At 31.9% G+C, this 26,406-nt stretch overlaps 1 protein-coding gene across 1 annotated transcript in view; it reads left to right on the top strand.

The window, feature by feature from the left end:
* Window positions 1-19,253, top strand: part of LOC130893328 (uncharacterized) — a 91,671-nt gene extending 72,418 nt beyond the window's left edge. Inside the window, exons 25-30 of the mRNA XM_057799338.1 lie at window positions 12,405-12,583; window positions 12,867-12,999; window positions 13,331-13,497; window positions 14,157-14,343; window positions 14,665-14,965; window positions 15,303-19,253. Coding sequence (XP_057655321.1) covers window positions 12,405-12,583; window positions 12,867-12,999; window positions 13,331-13,497; window positions 14,157-14,343; window positions 14,665-14,965; window positions 15,303-15,471 — 1,136 coding nt within the window. The 3' untranslated portion in view covers window positions 15,472-19,253. The remainder of the gene's footprint in view (window positions 1-12,404; window positions 12,584-12,866; window positions 13,000-13,330; window positions 13,498-14,156; window positions 14,344-14,664; window positions 14,966-15,302) is intronic.
* The last annotated feature ends 7,153 nt before the right edge of the window (window positions 19,254-26,406 follow it).

The following is a 26,406-nucleotide window of genomic DNA, read 5'->3' as shown; positions in this document are numbered from 1 at the left end:
CTTGATTTGTTGATCTCTCGGAACATACCATTTCTTTAGAAATATTTTTGTGGACACAAAAATTGTAGTGTAAATTGTGTATATTTTCGGTTCCTTTTAAATAACCTTTAATATTTGTACTTGCCTTCTTCCAATATTATGTCCGAGTAAAAGAGAACACTTTCTAGGCCCCTCGTAAAAGGATGCGAACAATATCCACTTCCTTCTACCTTATGAATATAATAAATTCACTATTGTTTCATCTCGCACCTTAAGAATAATTAATGAAATTTTTAATCGCGGTAATAAGTGGAACTCCTTGAACCACATAATTAAATAATAGACCGGTACAAAGACAATTAAATGAAAATAAACTTCTATTCGGAGATAGATCAAAAATTACATTTTTTATTTGTTGTATTGGATTAACAAAAAATATTAAATATATTTTTCAATTGTTAGTCAAAAACTAATTTTTCTATACCGTATAAAAACAAATCATCAAGCTAATTTTTTTATCTCGTCTGGTAACCTTCAATTTTCGAATCGTGTCATTATGCTAATTATTTTTCTACGTGACATTCTTAATATTTAATTCCTTTACTAATTTTTTATTTAAATTGTTTCTTTTCTTCTTGATATGTAACTTACTGGCCTAAAATTATAAAAAAGAATCTAGATCCCCGACACATTTTAATCGCACTTTAGTTAAGCTCGGATCGTGGTAAGCCTCGCCCACGAGGCGCGCGAAATTGTTTAGTTTTTATTTACAATTATGACGTATCATTTGTTTTGGATATTAATAACTATTGTTTTGTAGTATGTGGGTGATATTGATGATTGTTCTTTTATTTATTATATATTAAAACCTTGCAGATGTTTTTGCGTTTAAAACTATGAATATCTCATTTTTTTTTTCGATTCCTTATTATCTGAATATCAATTTCTTAACATTTATGGACGATTATTCATTCCGTTGAGCTAGTGGCACATACCTTCGGAGAACTAAAATTAACTACATTACTTACCAAGTGGAAAAAAATATGGAACAATGTTTTGAAACCGAAATATATCATTCATCAAACAGTTTCTAGTTTTTCAAATTATTTTTACCAATGTGGTCATTATGAATCTTAAACATCCGGAAAAAAGCAAAGAGGAATACCTAAAAGGCAATGTATTTAACAGATGGAGGACATTGGACGAAATCAATTTGAACACCAAAGCAAAAAGGAATACAAAGCAATAATGTATCGAACAGATGGAGGACATTGGACGAAATCAATTTGAACACCAAGGCAAAAAGGAATACCAAGAAATAACGGATTGAACAGATGGAGGACATTGGACGAAATCAATTTGAACACCAAAGCAAAAAGGAATACAAAGAAATAACGGATTGAACAAATAGAGGAAATTGAATGAAATCAATTTGAATATTAGGGCAAAAAGGAAAGAGAAATATCAAGAAGATAATGTAGTGAACAGATTGAGAAAATTGGACGAAATTAATTTGAACAACAAGGCAACAGGCAAAGAGGAATATCAAGAAATAATATATTGAAAATATAGAGTAAATTGGACGAAATCGATCCGAACACCAAAGCAAAAAGGAATACAAAGAAATAACGGATTGAACAGATAGAGGAAATTGAATGTAATCAATTTGAACACTAGGACAAAAAGGAAAGAGGAATATCAAGAAGATGATGTAGATAACAGATAGAGAAATCAATTTGAACGATAATGAAACAAACAAAGAGGAATAGCGAAAATATAATTTATTGAACAGATAGAGAAAATTGAATGAAATCAATTTGAACACCAAAGCAAAAAGGAATACCAAGAAATAATGTATTGAACAGGTGGAGGAAATTGAATGAAATCAATTTGATTATTAGGGCAAAAAGGAAAGAGAAATATCAAGAAATAATATATTGAAAATATAGAGTAAATTGGACGAAATCGATCCGAACACCAAAACAAAAAGGAATACTAAGAAATAACGGATTGAACAGATAGAGGAAATTGAATGTAATCAATTTGAACACTAGGACAAAAAGGAAAGAGGAATATCAAGAAGATGATGAAGATAACAGATAGAGAAATCAATTTGAACGATAATGAAACAAACAAAGAGGAATAGCAAAAATATAATTTATTGGGGAGATGGAGAAAATTGGACGAAGTAAATTGAACACTCTAGAAGAAATTGGAGTACTTTACAAGTAGGGAAAAACTGGGTTGAGTATAACACGAGGTCTGAATCTAATGCCTAAAAAAGAAAAAGACAGAAAGAAAAAAGGAAACTTCCGTAACAAAATCTACACATTAAAAAACTAATTTATTCCAACATAAAGTTTGAATTCTCGAAAATAGTTATTAACAACGATTTTACAAAAAATATCTTCCATAATTTCTGTTATTTGAATTCAATATCTTGGCTGAAACCAAATATATATAAAGTCAGGTAGATTTTGATATCTGATATATATCATTATCAAAACCAGCGAAGTCGAAATAAGATTCAAAGAATTCAAATTCAAAGAATTAATTTCAAAAGTAGGTCCGGACTCGGACCATTTGGAATCCTTAAAACTGTAGAGGGGACACGATAAATTTTTAAAAATTAGGTGTTTGAAAACGAACTATTACGGCATTTATAAAGAAGAAAATCAGCTAGTTTTGCACACCTCGAATTTATGACTCTATAATTTAAGAACATAAGAAATTTTTAGTGTTTTTAAGTTATCGAAACAATACAAAACTCAATCTGTAAAATTGTAATGGATAAAATTACTGCTACTTGACTTTTTCTCATCTTCAAAATTTACCTGTTGCTCCGACCGACTCTGAGCTCTGCGTGAAAGACCGAGAGAAAGAGGTTCGTTGGGTTGTTTGGGTTTGGACTGTGGACATTACTTATGTGGGATGAGGGATACTTTAGGAACGATTCGTCTACAGGGCTGATCTGTTTCGTTCGTGCGCTTGATGCGCGATTTTTGTGTCCCATAACATCGGTATCCACGTAAAGTTTATTTTGACACCTCCTTCTATTCTGTTAAAGTTGTTTTGGTATTTATAAATTCCAATAACTCCTTTGTACAGTCTACTGCGGTAAATTGTGACAACAACAAATTTGATTTGATGGTCGTTGCTTATTAATGCATCCTCTACTACTGCTAATGTCTTCCAGGCGGCAATTGTCTTTGTGCTCTTTAGTTCTGGTATTTAGAGACCGTTTTGTAGTGCCTACATGAGCACGGAATGCGGTAAACTGCTTTAGATTTCCACAGATTTTTCTAGTTGGCTTGAACGGTTAATTCCATGTATCATTTTTGGAATGTTGTGCTTGCTGGTTTTTCTTCTCTATCCTTCATTCTGGAATAGAAGGGGATTAATTGACTTCCCTAGCGCTAGCAACTAACTCGTTAAAGTTGATTTTTGGCTATTTTAAGTTTGGAAAACACTTGCACTTATGTACAAGGTTTGGTAAAAACAAAGTTCTACGCAATATACTAGCTGGTAAACATCGAGATTGAGTAAGTTCAAATAGAATAGAAAAAGCACATAGCAAACACTAGAAATATCATCTATTTCCAGTGCAGTGAATGTAAGCATTCTTTAACGTTTCTTTGGTTGTCAGTGCGGCTGTACTGCGCGAATTGTTGCTTCTGTATCAACAGCTGACTTCTTTCAATTCTACACAGTTTAGAAACACTCTGCTAGGTTTCTGTGGGAAAGGTTTCAAGTTTCAAGGGTCAAACTATTAGGGATCCAGCCAAAACGACTTCGTTTGTGCAAGACTAGTCTAAAATATTAAAATAATTTATATATAAACCGTTGAAAAGGAATAAAAAAAACGAACTGATCATTGATTGCCTGTATAAATTTTTTCTCCAATACGTTTTGCGACCTTTGCCATTACTACCGTAAGATAATATTGCTAGTTATATAATAATAATTATGTCCTTACAGGTAGACAAAACTAGGTAATAAATAAACTTTATACGATTATTTCATTGATGGCAAATCAATAGTCTTATCTAATCTGATACGATAAACTCGAAAAAAGTAATACGGTTTTTAACGCGATTTAATTTGGTTCAAATAACATAATTCCATCAAACGTTAAGTATAATTTTTTATGTAACAAAATATTTACTTTGAATACTTTGAATAATAAACGAACGAAGGTGTGTTTTACTGAAACGTCATCGTATGTTGTGTGACAATTTTAGTGAAGTGATACTTGTGAGATTTTCATTGTGATGGATGTGAAGTTGAGGACAAAACAACCGGAACAAATAGCGAAGCAGAAACAGAATGGATATTATAGACATACCATCGCCAATCCTTTGGTTTACGGACCAATGCCTTACAGTCAGTATTTTTTATCATAAAAATATTACTATCAAAACAATAAAATTCTTTTGAAATGAATAAAAATATTTTATAAGAAAGTAGAACAAATCTATTATTGATTTAGTTGAACAATTATTTTTAATAGTATAATAAATAATTAAATAAGAAAGTTATAAATTCCGCGAGTGAGAATATTGACGACAATCGGTGTTAATTCAATTTACTATTACTGATTATCTCATTCGATCTGGAATGATAGATAAAAAGTTAATTAACAGTCTTAAAAGTCGAGTTGCTTTGAGGAATCTTTTTTAGACTACATCCCTCATAAAACGGCTTAAACTATCTAAAAGAATGAATCCAAATAACGTGTTGGTTTGAGGAATCTTTCTCAGACTACATACAGTATAAAACGGCCTAAATTAGCGAAGCACAAACCCACGCAACCACTAAAACCCCAACCCTGCAGAGGAGCAACTCCTATATCAGGGCAAACTGCAACAAACCTTCCTCTTATTACAAATTTCCTTGATCTCTCTCTTTTTTAAAAGACGGGTTGGTTTGAGGAAACTTTGTTAGACTAAATCCCGAATAAAACGTCTTAAAGTATCTAAAAGAATGAATTCAAATAACGTGCTGGTTTGAGGAATCTTTTTCAGACTACGTACGGTATAAAACGGCCTAAATTAGCGAAGCACAAACCCACGCAACCACCAAAATCCCAGCTCTGCAGAGGAGCAACTCCTATATCAGGGCCAACTCCAACAAACCTTGTTCTTATTACAAATTTCCTTGATCTCTCTCTTTTTTAAAAGACGGGTTGGTTTGAGGAACCTTTTTTAGACTACATCCCGTATAAAACGGCTTAAACTATCTAAAAGAATGAATCCAAATAACGTATTGGTTTGAGGAATCTTTCTCAGACTACATACGGTATAAAACAGCCTAAATTTGCGAAGCACAAACCCACGCAACCACCAAAATCTCAGCTCTGCAGAGGAGCAACTCCTATATCAGGGCCAACTCCAACAAACCTTGTTCTTATTACAAATTTCCTTGATCTCTCTCTTTTTTAAAAGACGGGTTGGTTTTGAGGAATCGTTTGCGTACTACAATTGAGAATATCAATTAAAAAATACATGGGGATGATAACAATTTATCAACGTTGTACCAGGTGGTAAATTGAGCACTGAATCATTGAGATTATACATATTTTAATGTAAAGAAAAGTGCCTTAAAGAGGAGAAAATTAACTAAAAAAAATTCCAATTATTAGAACTATACTTCCATTATTAATAATTTGAATTTACTACTGGAAATAACCTCGCTCAATTAAATAAATTTTTTTAACGTACTTGAAGTAAATTGGAAAATCTAAAAAAATTAAGGTACAATCTAAACACTTTAAAGAATTTATTACCGTTAGAATTTTTTGATTTGAATCATTTTGTAACAAACTAGACGATTATTAATTAACAAATTTCCCAAACTTTCTTCATCGTTCCAAACTATAAGGATATTCAAATAATTGTCGGAAAATTTTGTCGTTATGTTGAGCCCATTTTATATTTGCACACAAAACAAACTTTTGAAAATTTGGAAAATATAAATATATAATAATACGAGGGTGGTTCAAGAATAAACCGGATTTTTGCTTTAAAAAATTTGATTATTAAGTTAGAGGGCTGAAATTTTTTACAAATTCTCACACACTTCCACCACTTCTCCAGAAGCTTTCAGATACTTTTTTCGTAAAAATCTCTCGGTTTGTTACGTAACCATTCACACACGTAATATTCTACCGCCGCATTGTTCGTCAAGTGCCTCTTTCAATGAAACAAATTAATAATAGTCGCATTGCGATAAATCTGGACTATAAGGAGGGTGTTTCCCAACTGAACTCGATCATCGTTTCCATCGTGGACAAACCTGAACGTGGTCTGGCGTTGTCTTGTAGCAATATCGCCCCACAGATGGGAATATCGCGTGCGAATTTCTGCTCAAAATTCAGAAATCTTGGTTACCTACATTATTGAAATTTTGCGTTAACTCAGCCGTTCGTGAATCATTTGCTAAATACTACCAACACTGATCCCCAATTCTTGAGCCATATCGCGGTCAGTACTGCCTTGGTTTCCCCAAAACGAGTTTTCTATAGCGCAGCGCTGACGATCTTATCGGTATAACTTGTTCTGGGGCACCACGCATGTGGCAAGTTATCCTCTTTGGAAAGCGGACACCAATAATACAATTGAGTCTAGGAGTGGCACTCATTCCCGAATTGCTCAAGTAGTTTCCGATAAATTTCCGCGGATTTTACATTATCTTTGATCAAAAAACGAATAACGATGCGTCAAGCAACAGACACTGGTAAATCCTTCTTGCTCATTGCTATAAGTACTCTAAAATGTGTGTTCACGTGGTCGCGGCTGTTCTCTACGCTTCCTAACCGATCAGTCTAACATACTGCACAGTCACTAAAATTTTCGCGCGTTTATTCAAAAATTTATAACCAGTAGATTCAAAAAAGTTATTAACTCGTAAAATTGTTATTTGGAAGAAAGTAACAAGAAAATAACAAGTCGATAATATAATTTTTAGTAAGTAAAACATTTTTTTAGTTTGTTTTGAATTTATTTTTAGCTGTTTAATTTTCCAAAGGTTTGAATTATTATCATTCATTTCATTAATTTTTTCATATTTTTTTCTCACATTAGACAGTTCCGTCCTGTGAATGTTTTCAATACTGTTCCGTAGGTTTTGAAAATTTTTCGTCGGGTTTTCGAGAAATTTCTTTATAGTCGCCTCAAATTTTCTCAGAAATAGATTTCAACAACACTTATTTTTTGTATAATAAGATACTTAGTATAATCAAAATTCTAAATTATCACATTTTTTATTCAAGAAAGTAAAAGTGGATTTAGCCTTCAGCAAAATATGTTAACTTTCCTTTTTGTTTTATACAAACATAAACATGACATCGACTGTATTTTCTTTAATTTATAAAAACTTTTTAACATATATAAGAAATAGTTAAACGGAACCATCTTAAATCTTCTGTTATACATTTTATTTTTATTATTTTCATTGTTAATACTTATTTTTAAGTCCTCAAACAAATTACTGGCCAAAGTTTTTGGGTAATTTATAAAATCCAGATTTTTTATCTATATGTAAAGTAATAAATGATTATTGGTAACGTTTAATCCATAATTTCCAAACCAAACCGTTCGAGTACCTCAGCTGTTGGTTAACAAAGAATTCTAGAAGTTACAACGAATATAAAAACAACAATAGCACTATCAAACAATTGAATAGTGGTTTTTTATTCCAATATCATTATTTTGATAAACTCCATGCAAAAAAGCCGTCACTGAAGTGCAGGACGGAATTTTACGTACCGTTCAATCGTGTATTACGAAGTGATTAAAATAAGCAGTATGATTTCCTTCCGAACCTAGATTTCTGAACCCCACCATAACATTTGACATTTGACAACCAACTAATATGTCGATCGATACCTCAGACAAAGTGTGCGCGAGAACTTTTTTACTTCGATGATCATTTGTGGTAGTGTCATTTCAAGTTATGTGCTGCTTTTTTGTTGATATTTTGTTATCGTGACACTTTACTGTTAACATGAAAGTATTTTTGTAACAAGATGAAACTGCAAATGTGTTTACAAAGCAGTTGTTAGACATTGGAAATAACAAAGTCGCAGTGGACACATCGATCAGATTCATTACATTAACCACAGATTTTTGTCACATTACAGACTCAAAAGAGAAGCTTATTCAGCGTGTTTTCCTAGATAGAGATGTCAAGGATCTCAATGCGACCATTCAGAATTCTCTTCCGGAACAGTTGGTTTCCTTCAAATCAAAGTAGGATCAATTGTCATCATGCTGCGTAACATTAATCAACCTCGACTGTGCAATGGAACAAGACTGACTGTGAAATAGGTGATGAATAATATGAATGAGGCAACAATCATAAAAGGAAAATACAAAGGAGAGGATGACTTATATCCCTCGTATACCGATGATTCCATACGTCTGGCCTTTGCGTTGACCATAAATAAATCGCAAGGCCAGTCGGTGGAAGTTTGCGGAATCAACTTGGAGTTTCCCTGTTTCGCGTATAAACAATTATACATCGCATCACCACAAAACAAAAAATATGATCTACCAGAAAGCTTTAAATTGATTAAGAGGCTGTATCATAACTGTGTGTGTCTGTCAATATCAAATTGAAACCTTATAAATAGCCAGTATTTTAAGACAACTCTGTTGTGTGTGTAATTAATAAGAAAACTTCACTTATACCGAGTATTTTTTATTTATTTCAATAAAAAAAAGGTTTCCTTTCGTTTGTTTCAAGTTTATTTTATACAAAAGTTTGGGTCTTTTCACTAAGCGTTTTGTTTTGCTTGTCATTTCTCCTTGTAATATGCGGTTGATTTCATGAGATTACATATTTACATTTTCCTCGTTTTATTAATGGTGCTGTTGGCGTAGTGTGCACAGTCACGAATAGTTTAAAATGAGCAGCTGACGACGCTGGGCATTTAAAGAAAAAGTACGTGACACTTTTATAGACATTTCTTTCAGTTGTAAATGGGGAAACTTAAAACTATGATACTTTCTTCGTCGGTCATAGTCAATGGTTGTTCGTTCGATCAATTATATTTTATAAAAGAAAAGATTGCGTTAAAGAAAATGTGTGTGAATTGGTAATAAAAGTGTGTTGATGGAAAGTTGAAAGGAAAATGATGGTTAGAAACGCTATTAGATTTGTGAAAGGTACGTTTGTTGTTCAAAAATTCTATAATAAATCACTGCTTCATATTCAAATTCAATCAAGGCTGTTGAACCTCCATTAAAGGAACAGTTTTTGTTACATATGACGTGTTTTTGACCCGAGTTTTACTATTAAAATTAATTCATTTCAGCAGAAATCGGAAAAAATATAAGACCAGTCAATTTCAACTGACACTTTGCACGTAAAAAAATTGATGATTTCCATTCCGAGTCCGTTCAGGCGTTCTACCCAATCGATTTGCTTAATTTTTTTTTCAATGAAAGGTATTGATGCACAGATCAGCCATCAACCATCGGATTTCATCAAATTTTCACCATTCTCAAGGTATACTCAAATGCGATTTCCTCCTGTACATTACTTATGGGAGTTTTTCACATACACACGTTCTATCCTCAATATCTCAGGTTCTATTCAAGATAGAGACTTCGTTTTGGTTTAAGAACACTCGCTGAAACACCCTCTTTCTTTTGAGTTTTTGAACACTAAAAACGGTTGAGTTGGAGAGGAGATAGGCGTGGACATTCAATGTGGAGTTATGGATTTTTGTAGGTTTTTGGCAATTTTTCTACATTCAAAGATCTATATTTCAGGTTCTAATATAGCTACAGAGTTTGTTTTGGTTTAAGAACACTCGCCGAAACAGCCTCTTTCTTTTGAGCATTGACCATTTAAATCGGTTGAGTTGGAGAGGAGCTAGGCGCGGACATAATAAAAAAATTAACTCAATAAATTCAAAAATCGGCTTATTTATTGCCTTTAAGGCGAAACAGAGTTCGCCGGGTCAGCTAGTATGTACAGAATACTTTAGTTTCTACAATGGATTTTAGGAACAGGATGATTATTCTGTTCTTGGTTCAAAAGATGGACTATCCGCTATTATTTGAGAATGACGTCAACAGTCTACCAAAAATTGCTTTCGTTGCTTCATTTTCTGATTAACATAAAGCGATATATACACAGATTAACTGCTACTTTGAGATTTACTTTGCAATTTTGGTATAAACAATTTACATCTGGGTGATTCCGTTCTAACTGTGATATTCAATGTCCTGTATTGTTTTTTTGTACTAGTCATTAATTAATAATCAATTAATAAAAATTTTGTGTTAATTGAATAATTCTTAAGATATTTAAACATTATTTTTATACAATATAACTTGCCACTTAAAGAAAACTTATACTACATCACTTGAATGTCAGTACCGTGTCATGTCCATTCCTAGAATTTACCGATAAATTATTAATTTTTTTGTCGTAACAAATGATTTAAACTAATTACCTTATAAATTCTAATGTTTATGATCAAACTGAGGAAAATTGATGCACTTGTTGTTTAATATCTTAAGTTACCATGTCAGTACCGTGGATAAATGAGTCAGTACCGTGGAACTCAAAATCCGACATTTGTGTCTTGCTCGTGATACTTTGAAGTTGTAGTAAATTCCTCTTAGAGTTTTATTTTTACAGTAAAATAGATGAATAATATGCATAAAAAAGTTAGAAAAGTTAAATTTTAAAATCTTGAAATTTTGAATACAAAAAATCACAGTTAGAACGGAATCACCCATCTACCTAATGTCGATTATGATTATTGATTTGTCAAAGATATAATTCAAAAACTATTTAGTCTAGAAATTAATAACTATTTTTGGGGATTATGAATCTCTACATGAATAAAATAAAGTTGTTTTCCGCGCGTTTCGGCTTCAATAGTAGGAGGTAGTTTTATGTAAACATTACCATATGAATTCAGTTGTTGCAGAGGACTAAAAATTCATTTACTATTGCCAGCTGTGGTCATATTTTTTCTGTTTAAATTACTCGTTTAGTACCGGATGTATTACGAATATTTTTATTTCGTACCTCGCTAGAAAGTACGTACTTTCATCCGTAATATGACACCTGTCATCAAATAGATGTTGTACTTAATATAACAAGCGAAGATAATTTCAGTAAAATTAAATACAAAGATGAAAAAATATTCACGTTCATTATTTTCTCGGTATTATTCGATTTAGTTCGACCGGTTTTATTTGTTGTTGTCGATCTATACTTTCAAATGATTCACCGATTCTGAAAATTAAATATTAAAATGCTGACCTAGACAAATTGTTAAGATAAGATTCAATATTTACTTATTGTAAAGGCCAAAAGTTGAATTTTTGGCCTGCGCGTCATTATGCCCAAAGCATAAACCGAGTTATATCTATGTCTCCACTCGTTATTTTCTTAGACAGCCCCGTATCTTTCCCTCGAAGATCAAAAGAACGTATATTATCCAAACAGACTACAGAAAAAACCATTAAATAAATGTGATACAACTAGAAATATTTTAAGTTTTAAGTTAACATTATTAACCTACATAATAACCTCATTAGTATGTATACAAAGTATTCTGATTAGTATTCTGATGACAAATCAAACACGAAGATATCTAAAAGTGTCCAATCAGATTAAGTAAAAAAGTATTTATTTCATATCTGTTAATTTTATAATATCCTACACCAACAACATTCACTATTATTTGTCTGACGATGTCTGAAGACGAAAATTTGGTTATCGAAACGTCGGAAGTGTTATAGTAATAAACATACCTTCATCTATTATATAATACCAGGAGTGTGAAGAGATTTTATAGATAATCAAATTAAATTTTTACGTTGTTAACTTGTTGATTAAGGAGTTTATGTTCTAAGAGACTCATGTCAAAGATAAGGCCCGCGGGCCGTTTCCGGCCCCAGTATCAATATAGCCCGCGATCTCAATGTGTCACAGAAAGAAAAATAATGTTTTTTAGAGCTTATAAACTTCGATTCCTCTACGGATGTTTTAAATATTCGGGCTCTCGAGTCTATGGATGTTTATATATGTTATGATAATAATAGAATTCTTCATCTTTTTTTATTTTCAATCTGGCCCACCTACGAATTAAAAATTTAATATACGGCCCTTTACAAAATTGAGTTTGACAGCTCTGCATATTTTTTCATTCATCACGTTCAATGTATTGTTTACTAATTTATTATTAGTTCATTGTCACATTATCATTAGTAACTAAAGACGATACTTTCACAAATTAATTGCTTGTAGTGTAATTTCCTATCTATTTACTTGAACAGGAAGCTCGCGCGACCTTCTCGATTTATGCCAGGCCCGGTTTGAGGAAATTTAACTGAGAAAATAAAAAATATCGTGCGCAATTAATATTGTGATTATAAAAATGTGTTTGATTCTTACAGAATCGCCAAGGAAATATGTGGAAAACGAAGTAACGATCCATTACAAGACGCCCGTTCGTCAAGAAATCAAAGAATACGTAAGCGAAGACGAGCTGGCGCATCGACAAGCAGAGGCCATGAAGAAAATCTATCAAGAAGAGAGGCGGAAGAAATATCTGCAGGTTAGCAAGTCACTTCAAGTAAGTTATCGTAAATAGGTTTTAAATTTGGCGGGTGTGGCGGCTGAATGCTTTGGAATAACAAACCGAAGCAGAGAAAGCTAACGCTGTGTTGATAATAATTCGGAAATGGTACGTAATGAATCACCTCACGTAACAAAATATTTTAATTTATATTTGTCGATTTATATTTTATTCGAATGTCAATCTGCCACAACTTAAATTATTAGATAATAAAAAAATACTTGCTTCAACTTTTTTTGTGTTATTTTCCAAATATTATTAATAACAAATCTTTCAACAGGAACTTCAAGACATGAATTCCAGACGACACACAGACAATTTTATTCCCTCCCAAAAATCTCCAATATCCCTAAATAGATACGACGACTTCGACGATCTTAGCCCTTCGTTGAAACAAAGACCTCGATCTCCAGGTAAGTCTTCAAGGTTATCATTTAAAAAAAAACAAAAAACTATTTTTGTCCACCAGTTGTTCATAATAGAAGACTTAGGAGCAGATTCCAAAGGTCGACTATTTAAGAATTGGTAGTTAAAAAAGAAATTTAACTTTTTTAATCGTTTTTATTTCATTTATATGGTTTATATTCATGGACAGTCACTCAAATTGTCAAAGTTGATAGAGTGCATAAGAAAAATGAAGAACTTAATCTGGATTTAAAAATATTACAGTGGAATAGACCATAAACCACCTCAGTGAAATCTATCAATCACAATATGTTCTATAAACAAAAATTTCGTTTCCAGATCCTCGTATTTGCGCTAGAGCCCTTTACAATTTCGTCGGTCAGTCGTCTAGAGAACTAACTTTCCGAAAAGGTGACGTCATTTATCTCAGAAGACAAATCGACAAGAATTGGTATGAAGGTGAACTGAACGCCATGGTTGGACTTTTTCCTGCTAATTATGTAGAAGTAAGTAAAAATGTAATTCCAGCTGATTTGACCGTAATTTCGTTACTAGATTTATCCTTGCAAATACAAACTTTCTTTCAATTACTACAGCAATCAAAAAGTTATGATTGGAGTAATAAGATTCCATCTATTAGTGGATTATTCCCAACTTCTTTTTTAGTCTCCTAGTGTTGTTTGATTGAAATAGTGGTTGTATTAAGGCGTTTGGATGATTTTCCATTCTGTCATGGTTAAACTATAGAATTTAAACTTTCATGAGTTAAGTTAGATCTTCCAGACTTCCAGATCATTTTCTTAACTATGTACTCCTTTCTGGTTAGATGTACCACAGAGCAAGGAAGGTTAGTTTTCGTCTTAGTTTGGTCAACAGTATCTATATTCAGATCCTTATGGAAGCTACTGGTTTGAATGTACCAAGGTGCGTCCACTTACTTTTTTTTGAAATCTTTGAATAGAATTCATTTATAGGTATACGTTTTTACGTTCTATTGGTAAAGTTTAATCCTCCACTTTTTTATCAATTAAAAATTTTATTGAACTTTCATCCTTATCATTATCATCATCGTCGTATAAGTTCCACTGGACCAAAGGGCAATTCTCAATGTTACAGCAATGATAAAAATATTAAATTAATAATAATAGTAATAAATTTTTTCTAGATTATACCATTTGAAGGTTTAAAGGCGAAATCTACTCTTCGAAAGGCCCACGAAGGACAAGCCCGAGCTAAATATAATTTCGTCGCTCAAACCCACTTGGAACTGTCACTTGCAAAAGGTGAACTGGTAGTAATAACGAGAAAAATAGATGATAATTGGTTTGAAGGAAAAATTGGTGGAAGGAAAGGTGAGTTTAATCAAGCAGAAAATATTTAGGTTTTTTGAAATTATACATGATGCCTTAACAGGTAACGTCCCCCAAAACAAATTAATAACAATATTTGTACTATAAAAACGCTTTTCGTTTCTTTTGGAATCATCAAAAGCATCTAAAGAAATATACAATCGTGCAAAATAATTTTGACGTAAGTCTTGTTAGATGTTTTACTACTTTTTCGGGCAAAGCGGCAGTCGGTGGAAAAATTAATTTTCTTTTATTATAAATAAAAAAAACGTTGATTCTAATATAAAATTCAACAACTAATAGTCTTATAACTTTATTTTACAGGTATCTTCCCTGCTAACTACGTTGAAGTTCTGATCGACCCTCAAACGCCACCTCCTTCCAATACGAAACCAGTAGCGTCTCCAGCGGCCCATTCTCTTCTACATAATGGTTCTTTAGGCGGTAAAGAATCGATGGGTTCTCACAGCTATACACCTTCGTTATCGGGAACACAATTAAGCTCTAGCTATCACGCTAAACCGGTTCAAGTTATTAGCAACAGTTCGTATGGAAATTTGAATACCAACAAAAATTCCTTACTCAGTCAAGCGCTCCATATAGAAACTCCAAGTGAACCAACACCGTAAGTAGATTAAGTTTTATTTTAAAAAATAACTGTAATTCATATCGTATTACTGTTTTTTTTTTTATTTTTTATATACAAAATAATGTTTATACAGCACGCCTATGGTAAAACGGATATTGCCGTCCGCCATATGCATTAGCCATCCTTGTCAACTAATTTAAGATCTGTGGCTCCTTTTTTTACTTTTAAATCAACGCCTGGTAACCGAGCCTATTTGGTAGGCAACCATTCATACAGCATTATTGCAACCATTCACATTTTCAATTCATTTTACCCTTATAAAAACATTTTATATTCCTCACCAGAAATGATAGATGATAAATTTTTGTTGCAGATATCGAGCTTTATATAAGTACAAACCTCAAAACGATGACGAATTAGAACTGAATGAAGGAGATACGGTTTACGTTTTAGAAAAATGCGACGACGGTTGGTACGTCGGTTCTAGCGAAAGAACAGGAGCTTTTGGTACCTTCCCCGGAAACTACGTAGAAAAAATATAGCAGAAGAAACCTTTAATCTATCTCGTGTAAATGTAATAAGCTACCATATGTGGTGCCTCAATTGTCAATCATTTGATTAAAGTAATTATGATTGTTCTCAATCAATGTTTTAGTTAAGAACAGTTTCAAAACATACAATTGAATTTTCAGTACATCACATATAAATAACATTCTTTTGAATTTATTTCGTTCATATGAACGAAATTGTCTTCCATTTTGTTTTCCAGTACAATCATATCACTTTAATCAAAGTTATAACACTATTGACGTAATGTGTGTATCAACTGCCAAATTTTTCATAAAAAATCCAACACGTTATAATTTACTCCATCATATTCAAAGAATCTCCAAACTACGAAAAATTAGCAAAATTTCAACAGCAAAAAGACATAATTTGACCCCCTGGAAATTATATCTGAACGCCTATGTTGTTATTTCGACCGTCTTCCCTAAAATGACGTTTGGCGACAATAACATAGACATAGCAATGACATAGACATACGTTATTCGTGCACTTTCTGTATTGAAAAGGTGTGCCAAGAAAGTAACTACCTCTGTTCTACTAGTAAAATGAGATAAAAGAATAGATAAATAGAAGTTAGAGGAAACATCTATAACATTTTATAGAAATAACTATACTGAAACCTTCTTTGTGTGTCATTATAATCTTGGAACACGACTTTTATCGATGCCCAGTCTAGTAATATTATGTCTATGGTTAATGAGGATCCGCTGAACTACTATTGTGTGTCTTCATTGTTTCTGTTTACTTCAAATTTTCAATTCACTATTCATATTTACAGAGAATTTGAACCTAGTTGTAATTTTAAACTTTCATATTCATCAATAAGCTTGTACTGGAGCTCCTTTTAATATACTACAAGTATAGTTTTAGAAATTATCAAAAAAACAGTTGAAATATTTGAAAAAACAGTTAAAAAGCGATGAACCCAACTTTATCCGAAGTTACTTTAGAGAGCTCTGGTAGAATAAAACACTAAAATGAACTAAAATGCACATTATACATCGAGTAGTCAATTGATATACGTTTTGTATAGTTTTACAACAAATAATACCTAAAAACAATCAAATCTCATAATTATCATATTATACAATCTAATTTTACCAAAGTACAAAAGCCTTTTATGATATTATTCCATCGAAAACTATTTCAAAACGATATTTAAGGAAATAAGTGTAAAAAAAACAGTAACACCTTAAACATAACCTAGAAAATCGAAACATTTTATCATTTGTTAGATGTACAAAACTTGAAATACATTTATACACACAAAAAATCATTTTTTTGTATATCCTTTATTACCGTACTCTATTGCATACAAATATATTAATTTGATGATTGTCGTACTCGTACATTCAGTGGCTTATCTAAAAGGTGGGTCCATGAGCACTACTTGAAATAATTTAGACATTTATTGTAATCATCCAGGTACAGATCGTTTGCTAGTGTATTGGGATGATCTATTCTGATACTTCACAAGCAACTTGTCATTGTTATACGAAGTTCTTTGCAGAGTTGTTTTAATAATTTTGATTAGAAGCGCTGTTTTATTTATATATTTGTTTATACCTAATAACTTCTACATCTTAACAAGTATGTCAATTAGTGGTTCTTAATAAAAGTAGAGGTGTAGATTTTTTTTTAATTTTATGATGGAATGAGTTTTAGTTGGATTTGTGAGTAACTAATACGTTGGATTCTTTAATGATTTGAGCACAATTTTTAATATTTCCGCCAAAGAAAAGCGTTACCTTTTCAGAAAAAAAAAATATAAAATTTTACGTATATCATTAGAATTTAAGTAAAAGTCATATTTTCTTGATATTATCACAATAATAACTAAAAATTACTAACTTAGTTTTTAGGTAACTAACAATTTGTTTAACTAATAAAAATCTTAGTTTTCATAAAGATGCATTCTAGTCACTAGCCAAAAGGTAATTTGTTAGCGTAGTATATACGAGGCGTCTCGAAAAGAGCTTAAATTTTATAATATTTTACCCTGCACCAAAAAGCGCTTATGAGTCTTACATGTCCAGTGAATGACGGGAAAAAGTGTATTTTTCATATACTATAATTTATAACCACTTTCGGTCCTTAACAACCACCCCTTATAATAATTATTATTAAAAAATAATTATTATGTTATTAAACAATTATTTAAATGATTAAATAATATCGATTTGCATCAAAATTTGGATTTAGGTTCTATGTACTCTCTTTTTTAAAGTTAAGCTTATGCCGGGGGTTGATTTTTATTTATTAGGGGTGAAAACTTCCCCCCATTCGAAAAAATTAATAAAATACTAGTTTCGAGCGTGTAATTATCTGTAAATACTTCAAATTAACGTCGTATAAAAAACTATTCATCAATATACAAATATGCATGTTCTAGTTTCTACAAAAATGTGCTTGTGGTTTTTCCCCATAACTCGCTTAGTTTTTAAGCAATCAATTCTTTAAAAAAAGCATTTTGTAGGTGTTTTTTACAGCTATAAGGTCATATAAATTAATGTTTTTTTTAGATTTTTGAAAAGGTTCATGTTAAAAGGTACTCTGCGCAAACTCACGTAAACTTTAAACGGCCATATCTAACTCAATTTTGACCATATAAAAAAAAATTAAACGCCAAAATTTTCAGAAAATAAAACTTTTTGTAGTATACAAAATTTTACGTACCATTAATAGTTTTTGAGTTATTTTGAAGAAAATGCGATTTTTCTCTAAATTACGTAAATGATTTTCTCACTTCAAGCTCAATTTTTCCCAAAAATAAGTACTTTAATGAATTGTAAAGTGGCAACGATTTTTTTCCAACGAAAAAATAGAAATTATTCTCTACATAACTCGTTTAGTTTTGATGCTAGGAACTTCTGTAATAAATAAAAATAAAGGTTTATAAAAGTACTTTAAAAAAGTCTTATAAGTTTTCCACGAAAAATGCATTGGTTTTTAGTTATTTTGCATAGAAACTTTTCATTTTGGCGTTTGAAAATACCAATCAACTTTTAACAAACAATAATTCATAAATAAGCATTTTTTTATATAAACTATCATCTTGTTATCTACAAATTGTTCGATTAAATGTATATTTCGCCAATTACTCGCGAAAAATCGTTCGGAAACGTGTTTTTCTCACCTAAAAATTACTCGAAAAGTATTGACTTGCAGAAAAAACTTCATAGAATAAAAGTTGCTTAGAACAAATCAATTTATGGATTTACGAACTTATTTCCAATGAAAAATGTTTCACCAGCCCTCGGCACAGGGTAGATTTTGAAATAGAGGGTAAGTAGTGTGGGATAAATACACAAGAAAATAGTCATTGACTGGACAATATTTGAACATTGTTCTTCCGTAATTGTAGATATAGATATTATATATATGTATACATGAAAAATTGAATTATTATCTACTTATATAAATGTGTGAATAATCTTCCGAGATGTCGGTCGATTAATTTTTTCCCCAAATAATATATAATGTACCTTCTGTAGATTGACCGTGTTTTCTAGTTTCTAACCCCCACCTGTATAAGACTTAAATTATAGGAGTGCCTTTTGAATACAATACTGACTTTCAAAGTAGTAATATTTTTTGAGATAAAGTGGCAACAAGGCTAGTATTTGTAAAAGATCATGTAAAATTGTAAATTACGTTATAGATTCAGCTATGTTGCCATTTTTTCTGTTGTTATTGTTTACTCTCTAATTTATATTTACAACGTTAGATGAAAATTATATTTTTTCGCTTTGTCAAAGAGCATTATACTTCACCTATGTTTATTTGTAACATTTTGTTTTACAATAAAATATTTAACTCTAAAACGTCTTTTATTTCATCACTGTGCATTTTGTCAATTCCACAAACACACGAAAATTGTACAAAGCGTACAAACATAACCTATTTCTCGATATCCATACTTGAAAGTCTGGCAACGTTGATCATATGTTACCTTATGCGCGTTGTATTACACGAATCGAGTCGAATTATATCTACGACTATTATCGAATATTGATTCTTGTAAATTTATGACAAAACTTGTTGTATAATCTTTTTATAAGGTTTTTAACTATGAAAAATATGATTTTTCTTTCCCTTGAGAAAGTATGCAATGAATTTGTAGATTTAGAAAGAATGAATAACAAATTTTATATAATTTTGATGATAATATCTGAAATTATCATTCCTTGCGCAAAATGTATGTTTGTATTATTGCAGAAAAGTTAAGTTTTGATAAGCGAGTGACTTGTAACTTTTCTACTAATTACGTATTAGATTTTAATTAAAGTTTTCGTTTATATAGTAAAATATTTTGCTTCCCAATGAGTCTGTTGAATATAAATCCTTGGACACTATCAATTCTAAATATAATGATAATTGTCGTATAGGGTCTATAATATATTGTATTGTTAATAATTTCTTTTCGAATATAAGTAATTTTCTTGGTTTTTAGTACCAAATTTTTACTAAGAACATTTATAAAAGTGGAAATAAAAGTTTCTCTTGTTGTATAAACCGTCTATGGCAGGGGTGTCCAACTTGCAAGGCACCAAGGGCCAAAACTAAAACCTTTGATGTGGTTGCGGGCCATATAATAATTTTGTTAAAGTATTTATATATATTTTTTTTGAGACCTAAGAGAAACAATGCAATAATAATAAAAAGTTATATCTAATGTGAAGATTGTGGTCGATCGGCTTCATCCACCAATGAGGAAATGTCCACCTCCAGTTCAGTTGTAGACAGTCTCATGAGATGCCGTAAGGAAGAATCGGCGAGGTTGCTTCTGTTGTGGTTTTTAATGTACTTCATGGAGGAAAAGGTACTTTCACGTGTATATGTGCTTCCGAACATTGATGTAATCTTCAGTCCAAAATCACGCAGATTTGGAAATTTCTCTTTAGACAGTAATTTGAAAAATTCAAGTCGGGTGGTTGATCTTCAATGATTGCACCAAAAGGATTATTATAAAGCAGTAAACTGCTCTTGAGACTTTCGATTTCTTCAAATCTTATATTGAATTCATCAATAACTTGTTGAATTTGTGAACTGCAGCATGAAAACTAAATATTTTCCTCACTATTGAATTCTTCTGCTAGTTGCAGACAGCTAGGGAAGTATGTCAGGTATGTCAGAAACCGTCTGGTTTCTTCCTTGAAGACTCAAGTATAAACTGTTAAGATGATTAGTCAGATCTGTTAAAAAAGCTAACTGTCTTAAGAATTTTGGATCCTTAAGCTTTCTTTCCAGTTCAGTTGTGTCCGATGAAACGTATTCATTGAGGAATGCAGGGATTTCCTTCCTTATGGCAAAAAACCGTTCCGTGCACTTTCTACACACACGTTCCAGCCACCTTACATGGTTGTACATTAGCAAGTCTCCATACTCAGCCTCTGTTTCCACTAAAAACTGCCAAGTTGCCTGTGTAGAAGGGATCGATTTCCACCTCTAATCTTATTTATAATCTTGCTCACGGTTTGAAAAACTTGATTTTGCTTGACTGATTTTCCACATAAAGCTCCCTGATGTATAATACAATGGATTGCAGGACAAGTAACACCATTGATGGGGCCCCGTCTGTTGCTATGGCTGAACATTGATCGAAACCTCCAATTCTATCAACTCTTTGTTCACAGCCTCATAGATGTCTTTTCCTTTAGTCGTTCCATAAAGAGGGCAGATATCAAATAACTCCTCTTTACCGGTAAAATCGTCAAAAGTAGGAGCTGACTAACATCTGATTGATCAGTGCTTTCATCCAGACAAAGTGAGAAATATGATTTTTCTACTTGCTCACCCATAGCAACTATCCTTTTTTGTATGGTTTGATGTGAAAGTGGCACTGATTGAAATTTCTCCGCCATTTTAGAATCTTCAAAAGCTTTGGCCATTTCAACGGCACACTTTTTAATTAAATTGCCATCAGTAAAAGGTTTTTTTGCCTTTGCTAGCTCAAGCAACACGGCATTTTCATGTTGTAAGGTATGTAAGAATAAAGAAAATCTAATCCTCTCCGTAAAACATTTCGCGGGCCACAACGAATGGCATCGCGGGCCGGATGCGGCCCGCGGGCCGCCAGTTGGACAACGCTGATCTATGGTGTTTTAAGCACATCCTACCGCAAAAAAATAATAGAAATATCAACAAGTACAATCTATCATGGTATAAAAAGTATATAAATATAGAAGGGAATTTTCCATAATTTTCGACTTGTCATTATTGTTTTATCATATAAACTAAAATAATTGGTATGAATGTATAGTCGTAAAATTGCAACGAACATTATAATCTATTAATAATTATAAAAAATATGTAACAATATTGACCGATTATCTATTATAGATAAAAATTTTAAATATGAACTTTCATGCACAAACTGATGCTGATGATGACAAAGTTGAAAAAGTATATTGTAAATATAGGTAAAGGTATGAAATGTTAATGATACTACTAAAGTACAACGTCAGAATTATTAAAAATAGTTCAAAAAAATAGTTGAACATTAAATGAACATAGTTTTAGCATCAAGTATGTTCATATAAATGATTTATTTCACGTAACACCATTTTAAATATATATATTTGATAGAAAAAACAAATGTAGAATGATAAAACGAAAAATTGAGCATTTCCTTTGAACCCGCGACCATTTTATAGCAAGACGACGACCTAACCTAGCGACTATCAACGCTTTAAGCATAAATAAGAAATTAGTAACGTCGTCTTTTGTTGCAATAATAAATCTTCTTAATGGGATACCATCTAATAGTGAAATTTTGTTATACGAGATAAAAAACACGAAAATTTTGGAAACAAATCTCCTTTTAACTCCATACACTTTTCTCAGCGATGTTCAATAAATTTTCATAATGAGAATCGTCAAGATCCTCAATTGCCGACATTAACTCTTCATTGTTTGAAAATCTTTGACCTCCGAGCTATTTTCTCAATCTGGGAACAGAAAATAATCCGAGAGTGCTAAATCCGGCGAATAGGGTGCATTAAACGCAATTAAAAGCAATCCAAACTTAAATTCATTAATTTTGGTGATTGCAATAACAGATGTGTGTGCATTGTCTTGATGAAACAACACTTTCTTCTTAACCAAATGCTTGATTTCTTCGCTCACACGTTGAAATGAGTTTGCATAATAACTTATCGTCGATAGTTTTTCAAAATATTCAATGAAAATTATCCCACGCGCATCCCAAAAAACCGCCGTCATGACCTTGCCTGCAGATGGAACGGCCTTTGCCTTCTTTAGAGCAGATTCTCCCTTTTCAGCCCATTGTTGAGATTTTTTATCCATGTATTGCCATCAAAAATGAGAAAATATGCATAATCTTAAGTTAATTCAAAAACGCATGGAAATTACGTTAGGGTTTTCCCCAGAGTGTTTACACTGTTTTTTTTTTAATTTTATCACTGTACTTCAAAGAGATAACTAATAATCGTAACGGAATTTCCAGAAAAAAAGTATCTTCAAAGCTTTAATTTATGGTCAAGGTCATAAAATAATAAACTATACTTTATTACTTACAGAATTATAATAATAGCAACTATATATCATGCTTATTGTTTTCATTGAGCGGGGTCAGCGGATTATTACCAGTTGTACCATTTGTTTATTCATAGTATTCTGTAGGATTAATCACAACAGATCGTGATTTATAATTCTGAGAAAGCTGCGTTGAAAATGCACCCAATCACCCTATTTGAAAGATGTTACGGAAATGTGTGCATAATATGGAATACAACTTCTCCAATTGCAACCCTAAATAAATTTTTTTATATAGATTTATCATCTTTATTATTATAATTACCAAAGCCGATGAGGTGCTTGAACCTTTAGACGAATTAGAGCCAACAATTGAAGCCAACTCGTTGTTCGATAGGGGTAGAACCAAGGGTTCTTTGTCTCTTAACAGAACTTACCTGGACCTCCAGGTTGGAAACCCTGGGTGAAGAAGGCTAGAGGTCGAGGTAACCTTAGGATCCAGGACTTTTTTTTCTCCATACCACTCATGTTGTAGCCTTTGAGCAGGCCTTGTCAAAAGTACCAGAGTAGCCAGAGCCAGAGCTTCAACATCGATGTTTTGACGGTAGTGGGTTCCGTTCTTAAACGATTTTTGGTAATTTACTGTAGTGAGTTGGTGTCCCTGAAGAACAGTTTGACAGCTGAGTGGACGATGAATGATATTTTGATGAATTTTTAACGTTAACATGGAATAAGCCTTCCGCATTGTTGAGTATTTATAATTTTTACTCATGGCATAAAAAAAACCGATTAACACATTTTCTATGATAATAGAGGCCTCTTTGTCCGAATACCAAGCCATAAATTTTTTATATTGTTTTTTATTTAACAGTTAGTAACTTTTTTATGGTTGTAACTTAAAGTTCTTCACCCAAAATTCCGCTTACAGGGTTAATCTGACTAAAGCAAACTTTAAATTCAAAAAATATTTCCAAAGTCAATTATACAACGTGAATAAGTGCTACCAACCGACCACCTACGTTGCGATGTAATTTCCCTATTTCAATATACTATTCCACTATAATTTTTTGTTTTTATCATTGGAAGCCTTTTTGGTAATTATACACTTTCACGGTCACCTAGTTTTTTGGTTCTAGAAAATCGAAAAATGGATGGATTTTAATGATATTGGTCTCAAAATGTTCCATTTTACGGCGGATTTATAAAAAAAAATAGTAGAAATAGCTGGAATGAAAATTTCTCATAGTTTTACTGTTTTAAATCGTAAAAAAAAACGGTTTTGCAAAATAAACCTTTACAAAAAATTATCTCATTATCAGATAAAGTTCTTATATTTTTTTTAGTATTCTACATAAATTAATAAACAATTTAAAAAAAAATCCAAAAAGAATGATTTTTTCAGTTTTTATAGCTTAAAATGAAATCGATGAAAAACAATCAATTTTCGTGAATAGTTTCGTACTATATTCTTCAATGTTAATAGTTTTTGGACCATTAAAAATCAAAAAATAGATAAATTTTATAATTTTGGTTAGGTTAGGTTAGGTTAGGTTAGGTTAGGTTAGGTTAGGTTAGGTTAGGTTAGGTTAGGTTCCACTCCTGGGAGCTGTAAGACCTTGAAGTTGGTGGAGTGGCTCAGTAACTTTCTCTCTTCTTGTGCCGTCTTGACGGACTGGTGGAGAGAAGTGAAGCTAAGAAACAGCTCAAAAATCCAAAGGATTCAGTGTTGTACGCTGATGTAATGACAATTGTTGTCCTCCCGGCGTACGACACTCCCGAGGATTGAGGAGGGTGGTTTAGTGGGTGAGAGTCCCACACAAACTCACAGCATTTGCACCCACCCGTTGTGAGGAAGGCATTAGCTTCCACCCTACCCCTGGGCAAAAAAAAACAAAAAAGTTAGGTTAGGTTAGGTTAGGTTGTTTTGTATCACTGAATATTGTAAGTGCTTCAAATGTATTCAATTCACAATTGTTGCAACTCAATGTCAATATATTTCAATTTATTATTAACAAAATCCCACAACTCACAATTATTCAAAAAAATTAACTTTTTTGAAATTTTTTTTTTCTTTCAAAATATTCATTTTTTTATGTAAATTGCGAAAAAAAGTATACGAACTTGATTCCACGACGTCAGAAACAGTTAGGAAGGATTATATGTAGAAAGTCATTTTTTTTGCATTTAAAGTCATGAAACTGTAAAAAATATTTATTTTTTTTAATTTTCGTATTTTTTTTATAAATCCGCCGTAAAATGGAACATTTTGAGACCAAGATTATTAAAATCCATCCATTTTTCGATTTTCTAGAGCCAAAAAACCAGGTGACCGCGAAAGTGTATAATTACCGCCTTTTTCATTTCATATTGAAGAGCTAGGGTAAACGAAAAATGTGGATACAAAGTCTATTTATATACTATCAAAAAATCCGCAATTATCAAATAACAAGCATATTTCCTTTTTGAATTTTATTATCTAGGTTTGATCCTGATAATGCGGTACCATGTGGGTAATATTAATAATATCCAATGGCAAAAATCATGCAATTATTTTGATAAAAAAATCTAACAGGAAATTCTCAAATATTGATATATTGAAGAGGCAATGAGATTACGAAAGTTGAAATAAAATTATATCCTGATTCCTAAGGTGATTAGAACCGTAACAATGTAAGGAAAATACATAATCACTTTACACGTCCCTGTCTACACCACTAAGAATATAAAAGTGAAAAAACGAGAAAGAAATGTACGTAGAGGGTTCTTTCAGTTTTTATATGCGAAAAATCCTACGTCTCAGTTTAAACATCTCTAATTCTTTGGAGAATGCAATCGCATTAACTACATCATCCATACAATCCCATCCAGCATCTCGTACTCTAGGATTACTATTTATCTAGATCCATGGCGAAAATTTTTATCCATAAAAGATGTAGTGCGACATTTTTCCAAGATCTGAAAGAGCTTGCTTAGCGTTAATAAGCAGTGTGGACATTGGAAACCGATATTATATAGCACGGGAATATCCTTCTCACTTTTATCGGAGGCATAAAATAATCCAGAATATTATGTATTCTTTTTAGAACTTTAATGATAGGAAAATAGAAAAATGACCTTCTACTGGGTCTTATTAGTATCGGAATCAGATATTTGGGATGTATGCATCCTACTTTAGACCTATTATCAAGAAATTATATAAATTTGTCGGAAAAGACTTTTTACTGAATCTTATAGATACAACAGTATACAACCAAATAAACAAAATTGAATCGAACTTTGTTTGAATAACTTTGTCTAATTCAAATGATGAATTGAAGGAGACGAACAGCCCTAACTTCATATTTTAAATGAGTACTGGGGGTAATTCTTGAGCAGGAGTTTCACGCTGTTGTAGTGAGACTTTAAAATAGACG

Source organism: Diorhabda carinulata, chromosome 4, assembly GCF_026250575.1.
Source record: "Diorhabda carinulata isolate Delta chromosome 4, icDioCari1.1, whole genome shotgun sequence".
Classification (NCBI taxonomy): domain Eukaryota; kingdom Metazoa; phylum Arthropoda; class Insecta; order Coleoptera; family Chrysomelidae; genus Diorhabda; species Diorhabda carinulata.
The sequence above is the reverse complement of the archived record's forward strand: the minus strand, read 5'-3'. Positions and strand labels throughout refer to the sequence as shown.